The sequence below is a fragment of the Diplotaxodon limnothrissa genome, linkage group LG9, assembly GCF_057381915.1.
Source record: "Diplotaxodon limnothrissa isolate DT_005_m linkage group LG9, D_limnothrissa_male_GT1.1, whole genome shotgun sequence".
Classification (NCBI taxonomy): Eukaryota; Metazoa; Chordata; class Actinopteri; order Cichliformes; family Cichlidae; genus Diplotaxodon; species Diplotaxodon limnothrissa.
The window spans coordinates 10,800,741-10,809,641 of NC_140604.1; the positions used below are offsets into that span (position 1 = coordinate 10,800,741).

At 40.7% G+C, this 8,901-nt stretch overlaps 1 protein-coding gene and 1 pseudogene across 1 annotated transcript; both read right to left on the minus strand.

The window, feature by feature from the left end:
• Positions 1–8,901, minus strand: part of LOC146625124 (uncharacterized) — a 238,552-nt pseudogene that overhangs the window by 186,535 nt on the left and 43,116 nt on the right.
• LOC146625144 (TIMELESS-interacting protein-like) lies at positions 152–7,878 on the minus strand. The gene is made up of 7 exons (XM_085362704.1): positions 7,737–7,878; positions 7,188–7,278; positions 5,900–5,975; positions 5,469–5,591; positions 5,319–5,382; positions 4,324–4,536; positions 152–496 (listed from the first exon to the last, which is right to left on the minus strand). The coding sequence occupies exons 1-7, from the start codon at positions 7,870–7,872 to the stop codon at positions 252–254; spliced, it is 948 nt and encodes a 315-aa protein (XP_085218830.1). The 5' UTR covers positions 7,873–7,878; the 3' UTR covers positions 152–251.

Consider the following 8,901-nt stretch of genomic DNA (forward strand, 5'->3'; position numbering starts at 1 on the left):
TTCTGTAACAGATACCAACACATGGTAAATACGTTTAGGATTTGGACTTTTAAAAATAAGAAAAACATTTATTTCCATTGATTATAAATGTCTTTGCTAACCCAAAGCTGACGTCACAGTAGGAACATGTGCTCAAGATATAAACCACCAGAAATGCACAACATTACTCGAATGAGCAGGCACGAACATTGGGAAACCTTTAAATCTGCTCACTGCCAAAGCTTTTCAGCAGAAACTGCTGCACGTGAACTTTAATCCCCCTCTACACAGTCGTTGCTGAGCTGTTGCTCAGGGCTGAGGCCGGTCTCAGCCTCAGCGGGCTCAGAGTCTTTGGGGGGAAGCGGGCTGGTTTGTTGCGTGGAGGTGTTGTTGGAAGGCTCGAGGTCAGGATCTGCTACAGTTTCATCTCCATCACTAGAACCTTTGATGACATTTGGTGAGGATGCAGCTGGAGGTTTGTCTCCTAACATGTCAGCAGTCTGAGAGGCTGAAGGGCCTGAAAGGGTTGAGAATTAGAAACAGTGATGGTTTCAGTCAACACAGACACACTCAGTCTACTACGATTTATAAAAGACAGGCAAAGCTGAGATAATGAAAAATGAAACTGTAAACTGCAGGGTTCAAACTCATTGTTCAGGGTCAAATTTAAGCACTTTAAGCACTTTCAAGGTCCATTATCAAGCTTTTCCAGCACATTACCAAAAAAACAGTTTGCATGTTCCACTTTGCATCACCTCAGTAAGACCATGTAAAAATTAAAACAAATCGTCTTAGGTTGACTTAAATGTTCTTTGTTCCTCTTTTGTTAAAACAGAGAAAAATGCACCACACAAAAATACTGAAAAAGGAAATGGTTGTCTTATATGCATATAGTGCACAAACTCAAAAAACTCATTTCTCTCAAAAATGCAGATGTGCAAATGTGAACAAATCAACTTGTTAGAGATGCTCATCTCCACTTGGAAAAAACAACCACACAAAAGAAGAAATCTGCACAAATGAACAAGTCTGCTCATCAGATATTGATGCTTCTTTCCTACGTGACACAACAACAGGAGACAGATGTTTGGTACTTTAACTAGTTAAGCACCCACACCACCAAAAATGGGGGAAAAGAGAGGAGATCACATTTAATCGGTTATAACACGAGGTCAGAAATATAAGTGCAGACATGAGTGTCCACAGAAGCCTCTGAATCTCAGCTGTAAACCATTTCTACAAACACCAAACAGTTAAAAGAGCAGTTACATCACCATGAATCTGTGGACAGGTAACATCCATATTTTGATTTATGATTTTCTGGAGTTAAATGTGACCCAAAGTATATTTTATAGCATATAAGCTATAAAATACTTTTAAAAATTAGGTGAGGGAAATAATCATTTTTTTCTATGTTTGAGTCCCAGTAACTTTGACATAGTAACATCTGCAGTAATATTTACCCCTCTGATGACAGCTCACAAGCGTTAGCTTTATTTTGATACCAAGACTGTTTACACAGAGTTTGTAATTGCAGAGAAATACTCCATTTATTTTGGCCTCTTCATTTTCGAGCAGGAAGCTCAGAAAAGCCCTGGGGGCCTAACAGGTCAAAGTTCATTCCCAATAAAACTAACTGTGAGATGTTTGACTACATTGCTCTCTGGATTATTGTTACAGTCCTAAATGATCAGCTTTAAAGTGTTTGTGCTAATAACACCATGTACAGTAAGACAGGCATGGAGAACAGCACTGACGGGAGGCTTTGAACAGATGACACACTCAGTTCAATTCAACATATAAGACTTTAAAAACGCACAAACATCGACCTAAAATCTATTTATTCAGTCCATCACCTGTCATAGAATTATGTCAAATAATAATGTATTGTTCATCTCCCTTAAATAAACAGGCAGCCTTAAAGTATGAAACATTCATTCATTAAAACACTAAAATGTGTCTGTCGTCTCCGTGGCTGATAGAGCCCCACAGGCATCAATGTGAGCTTAAAGCCATTTATAATTTTTAAATGGTTTAATGTGTCGGTGCTCACGATAAACACATTTTGAATGAAAGCCAGGGAACTTCAGCAGCACAAGAAATGGCTTCTTTGTGCCCACATGCATCAGTCCCTCTTTTTACCAGTTTTTCTTTAAGGCTTAAGTTGGCTAGTTAAGTGTCGGACTAACGATTAAAGCTTTCACTTGAGTGAAGTCACTAATATTACTGCTACTGCTAAGTAATGTTAGCCAAGTTTAAAGCACACTGCATAAATCACCATGCCATAACTAACTGCTGTGCTAGCACTGCCGTACTCTATCACACTCAGTGCATTTCAATCATTTCTCCAGCAAGTTTGATAGCTAGCAAAATAATAATCATAGTTTTAAACATTAGCCTGTGTTATGTACACATACTCGAAATTATTTACTGTCATGTGACTCAAGAGTACAAATTCCTTCAGTGTCGTTTTCCATCGAACACTCATTAAAACAGCACGAACCCTGAAACTGCTTATTAAAATAATATGTATGTAAATAATAGTATGTTGCATTATAAAAAATTAAGCTTTTGACTGCCCTCCAGAGTTCACGTTAACTTCAGATCTCTGGAAGCTACACTACCCGAATGATGTCAGCTGTTTAGTTTCTATACTGGACAGAAAAAAAAAAAAGGGGGGGGGGGGGGGGGGGGTGGATTGGCTCCTCTTAAGGAGGACTAATGACTAAAATGTGAAAGTTTAAAGTCGATGAGTAAATCATGCTCGGGTAATACAATGGAAACGGTCTCATATCACCATCTAGTGTTATAAACTGTAAACACATTTTTATGGGTGAAGGCTCATAATAGAGACCGATCAACAGGTCATTTTCTTTTCTATGGGTCTCATTTAAATCACATTACATCATTTCTGCGGTAAATGAGGACCCTGAAGAACGATTTAATGTCACTGTTAAAGATTTGTAGACAATAGATCGCAGACAGCTGGCTCCGCTTTAACTAAAGAGGAAGTAAAAACAGTTTGGATCACAAGTGTAAGGCAAAAACAAAAATACTACGCCTAATTGAAGCTGACATCAGACAGGCAGTAAAGAAATCAATGTTTTCTACATGCTTTGCCTCTTATTACCAAACTCCACACTAATGTGAGGAATCTCTGGTGGTTTGGACGAACTGTGCAATACGGGAACTCGTCACTCGACCTTCAGGGTTTCTGGTGGATATATACACTAGATCCACTTCACTATATTGTAAGGAGTATTCACTCACCACCCATCATCCAAATCATTGAATTCAGGTGATCCAGTAACTTCCACAGCTGTATAGAATCAAGCACCTAGGCATGCAGACTGCTGCTACTAAGTGGAAGTGTTTGGGAACGACAGCAACTCAGCCATCAAGTGGTGGATCACGTAAAATCCCAGAGTGGGGGTCAGTGGATACTGAGGCGCACAGAGGTTGCTAATTTTCTGTGGAGTCCATCGCTCCAAACTTCACGTGGTCTCCAGATTAGCTAAAGAACAGTGCACAGAAAGCTTCGTGGAATCCATTTCCATGGCCGAGCAGCTGTAGTCCAAGCCTTACATCACAGAGTGCAACGCAAAGCAATGGGACACAGCGGTGTAAAGCACGCCGCCACTGGACTCTAGAACAGGAGAGATGCAGTCTATGGAGCGACGGATCACAGTTCTCAATCTGGAAAGCCGATAGACAAGTCAACTTAGCAGTTGCCAGGACAACAGAGCTCCAGGTTTGGTGGCAGGGGGATTTCGGTGCGGGGTTGTTTTTCAGAAGTTGGGCTCAGTCTCTTCGTTCCAGTGAAAGGAACTCTTAATGCTTCAGCATGCAAAGACATTTTGGCTCCCGACTTTAAGGGAACAGTTTGGGGATGGCTTCTTCCTGTTCCAGCATGACTGGGCACCAGTGCACAAAGCAAGGTCCACAAAGACATGAACTCTGGCATGGGAGTCCTGACCAGAACACCACTGGGATGAATGAGAGCAGAGACTTGGAGCCAGGCCTTCAACATCAGTGTCTGACCTTACAAATGGTCATAAACTCCCATAAACACTCCCAGAAGAGTTGAAGCTGATATAGCTGCACAGGCGGACGTCGTGAATGGGATGTCACTCGAGTTCATATGAGTGTGGGGGCAGATGAGCAAACACTTTTGGCAATATACTGTACATTCAATGTTTTGCTTTTTGTATTTTCATATAAAGTTAATACACCAATGAAGCTAGATGATCCTTATGAACCTTCGCTGGATGTTTTGTAGCAGAATCATTAATTATTTCTGTTATATTGTGTCCCAGCTGTATGATACATTTTTGCCATTCTTACCAATTTGCTGCTGGCGTGCGCGCCTCTTTTCCAGGGCCCGCTGTCTGTTCAGCTCAATACGTTTCTGCTGCTCTTCGGTCAGAGAGGGAGTAGGTGGGGGAGCGAGGGCTTCGGCAATCTGCCCTTGGGGAGCATTAATAAAACTCTCTCTGCTGAACAGATCAGGATCCCCAAATGTTTCCAGTTCACGTTGTACCTCTTCGTCACCAGCACCTGAACACAATTTCAAGCAGTGCTGATAATTAAGTCCTGTGGAATATGGCAAGTATTTCCTATGTGCACCTGCAGGTGTGAATCCACCGTAGGGCTGTTCGATACAACGATATATACAAAAACGTCTATTTCATTTTACGCTATCGTTTGTTTCGTGGTGTCGCAAAATAAACTGTTTACGGCAATATTTCTTCATGGTTCTGATGTCACTGTAGTAAAGTTCTCTCTTTCTCTTATATATAACCACACTACGGACGGACAAGCGCCTGTTTTTATGCGTTGTCGTTAGCAACAACGACGGTAAAACCATCGCGTGTCCGCTTGTTTATGTTCCACATAAACCTTTCAGAATAAAGCTCAAGATCCTGTTGAGGCTTTTCAAAATAAACGGAATCACGTGAAAGAGCAGAGTGTTTACGGATGAGAAGTAAAACAGAGCCGCCAGGTGCTAAAAAATAAACCTTAGACTCAAACGTTAGAACAGGCTTTCCCCCGCAGCACGCCGTGTAATAAATACTCACAAAGAAAACGGCGCCGTTACAACTTCTGTCTAAAAATGTGTCGTTTCATGCATCGGTTAAAACACTCGACTCCAGCTACATGACGCGCAGCTGGAAACACTTCACGCAAGTCGAGATTCACAGAATTGACAGAAAATGTTACATTTCTGTGATTTATATCGTTATCGGACGATAGAATTCTTATATCGGGAGATGAGACTTTGGTCATATCTCACAGCCCTAGTCCACCGTATCCCCATCAGTAATGATTTTTCTTCTTACCATCTGTACTTGTAAAATCTTCATGTGTCAGGGGCATGTCCAGTCGTATTCGTTTAAGACATGTCTATAGAAGAATGAGTAAAAAATTACAAATTCTGAACATTAGGAATCCCACACGCTTGCAGGAAATATTCTACTGCTTCCTCTCACCTGCACTTCCTTTTTGCTGCCGAGCCTTTCCACTTTGTCAATAAAATCTTCAAATTGCAATTTGGGGTACAACCTGTGGGCCCAGTTCTCCATCTTCTGCATCAGCAGCCGCAGGTCTGCAGCCTAATGGGGCAAACATCAAAAACAGCGAGTAGTGATATGAAAGAGGGCTGTGTGTGATAGGACGCTTCTTCTTCCCACTAAAAAATGACTTCCAGTCATTGGAACAAAAGACATCTTAATTTGGTAAACCAACCTCTGGTTCCCCTCACTCATTTTTGACCACGACAGAAAGGGCAACTTTTGACCTTTTAGTCTCAAACCAAATTTAGGACATCTAATTAAAAGCTGACAGGCCAAACAGATTTAGCTCAAAAACCAATGTTCATTCACATCTGGTAATTGGTGGGACAGATGTTATCATATCCTACCTCGTGTCCTTTGCCTTTGAACTGGATATTGTCAAAGAGAGTGCCCAGAGCTGGAAGCCCTCGATCTGATATCAGCCTGGGAAAAAATATTAAGACTAAGTTAAACCATTAATGGATTACAAGCAGGGTTAGCAGCACATCCAGGCGTATTTGGCTTATCCAATTCAGGATCGTGGATGGCTGAAGCCCATCCCAGCAGCCAGGTCGCCAGCCTGTCACAGGGCCAACACAGACAGACCCTCTGAATGGAAATGTCAGTGCCTTCAGATGTACCATGTTCAGAAGGCAGTAGCTTGTTGGGGGGGGGGGGGGGGGGGGGGGGGGGGGAGGTAGGGTGTTTGGTTTTCAGGGTGCCCACAACCTTTCTTTTCCTACCTGTTTGTACATAAGGCAGTATAATGAGAAATAGTCAAATTTCTCCATCTAAAAATAAAAAATAAAAAATTGCTATATATATATATATATTTATAGCAAAGTTGCAATTAATTTGAATATTTTATCAAATGAAAATCTATGTTTTTCTTTAATACAGCTTGCAAGTTTTATCCTAAGTATAATCGACGTTCTTACTTAAAAGCTTATTTAACATCCTTTGATTTAGTATAACTTAGTTCTGTCCAGGAACATTGTGAACAGAACAGTAACAGAGGAGTGCCACTGGAACACCCACTGGGAGACTACTGGGAACGAGCCTGACTTATGGTTGGCAATACTAACCAGGTTCACACTATAGGTGTACAGAGACTGGAAACATCTTTCTCACACACATCCAGGGATGTCTCCAACACTCTGACAATTTTCAGTCTGGGAATTTTGCCCATCCAAATGATGAAAACAACAATGGTATTAGAGTCTTTCTTCTTTAAATGACTGGCAGAGTGAAGCTGCACCATCATCACACAGATGCAGTCATTTGTACCCGCCGCTAAAGCGTAAGAAGACGCTGCAGTACTCTGCGAAACGACAGGTGTCGCCACTCAGATAATATCACATCACTTTTTTTGTGCAAAGTTCTTTCCACAAACTTACGTTTTCAAACATTTGCAACAACTCTGTGTGTCAGTGTGTCTCTGAGCCTCTGTGCACGATTATTAGTGAAACGGTGATAAAAACCAGTGCAGTCACAGACTCGTGTTCAACCTGGCTGCAACACTGACAGTCTGCACACGTCAATCAATGATTTTGGCCTCCTTGTGTCCCAGCTCACACAAGATGACATCAAATTCCTATTTAAATGCGCATTTTAATGCATTTCAACCCTCTGTCGTGATATAAATGTCTTTGCTACCTGTGGGAGTCCAGCTTGGGTTGGGGTCTCTTCACGCCTCTCCTTTTAGCAGTAGGGACATCAGCCAGCTGTGATACCTCACCTTCATCTCCTGCATTGAAAACACATGACAACAGGATGTGTTTCTAACTCATTCTGTTGGCAGCGTGGCAAACTTCAAGCTTATCTTTAAATCCAGACAAATTATAGACTGGAGGTTACAGAAGAAATGTGCTGGTTTGAACAGTATCTGATAGGTTTCATTTGCTCACGCAAACAAAAACATGTGTGTTGTTATTGTTAGAAACATCCAGTCTCAGAGAGATGCTGAAAAACCAGTTCATGCATTTGTTAATTCTAGGCTGAACTAACAAATTCATTATTATCAAGCTGTTCCAAAAAGCTTTGTGGAAGGACTATGAGAGGTTGTATTTCTCCCACATTAGCCTTTTTTCCTGAATCTTATTTTTCTATGATTCTTCATTAAACCATGAATTTAAAATACAAAGTTCTGAATCATCACATCTTAAAGACCTCATAGTAATCCTGTAAGAGCACAGCAGCATCTACCATCTGCAAAAGGGTCTCCTTCCTCCTGGCCTCCCCGGCCTGGGGAGTGTGGTGGTGGGAGTGGGGGGAAAGCTTCATCCTCTATGCCGTCATAGTCAGGAATGTCCTGCGGGCTATTTTCCTGTGGGTCAACCATGGTGAGTCGGTCCTGGAGACAAAGTAAAAGACGTGTGAGCCCCAGTCGTCAACAGCATCAGCATTAAGTTACATGAATTTAACTGCAAGTTGAAAAAATGACATTTATTTCTGTAAGAGTAATTCTTTACTGTGTTACAACATCAACATGAAAACCTAAAAAAAACTGGCATTTACTTTTTTCTTTTTTTACATCAACAGGAGGAGCTGTACAGACACTCATCCCACCTGGAATTATACCCCAAATTCAGAAATGTACTATTATGATACATTAATGGTCCATTATGTTTGTTTCACAGTTATATACATAATACAATTTATAGATTTGTATATATTTACATTCTATCAGGGATGAACTGGTTGTGAACCTTTGGGCTGATAATGACATTTAAAAGTTACAATTTGGATGAATTATTACTGCGATACTTCTTTTGGACTCTGTAGTACCACAGAAATATCATTAAAGTAACAGGTTTGTTTTAAAGTCTTTCAGCTGTTCCGTAAGCATCATCGTCATCATCATTTATATAGCACTTTAAAAACACACCTGGCAGACCGAAGTGCTGCACAATACAAATGTAGTAATAAAATAGCAAAAAACAAACATAGCAATAAAGTAAACTCTTGAGCCAAAATGATGTGACACAACTAGGGCTGCCACAAACGATTATTTTGATAGTCGACTAGTCACCGATTATTTATGCGATTAGTCGACTAATCAGATCATCATCCACTGGACGTAAAACTACAGCTTATTGCACCATGCAGCATATGCTCTTATATAACTATCATTAGCTTATAGCTTTAAGCTTTTAAGGTGCTAACTAAAAATAAAGACAAGATGATAGTTTATTCAATTTTAATGAAATTTGCAGATTGTTTCGGTGAAGTTTAATAAACTCCTTGCTATCTAAAATATAACAGGACAACGGAGTATATTCTCCAGCATCTCACACTTCTGATAATCAGCTGTCTGCTTGACGTTTATTCAGCTGTGTAAAAACTATAACTTTAATCTCAGACAAACCGA

What these genes read in the sequence shown, in the direction of transcription:
- LOC146625144 (XM_085362704.1), bottom strand. Translation starts at nt 7,872, where the DNA reads ATGGTTGACCCACAGGAAAATAGCCCGCAGGACATTCCTGACTATGAC. An exon ending in AGGAGACCCTTTTGCAGATG is followed by an intron (nt 7,279 to 7,736) that starts GTAGATGCTGCT and finishes TTTTCAATGCAG; the next exon opens with GAGATGAAGGTGAGGTATCA. An exon ending in CCCAAGCTGGACTCCCACAG is followed by an intron (nt 5,976 to 7,187) that starts GTAGCAAAGACA and finishes ATTTTTTCCCAG; the next exon opens with GCTGATATCAGATCGAGGGC.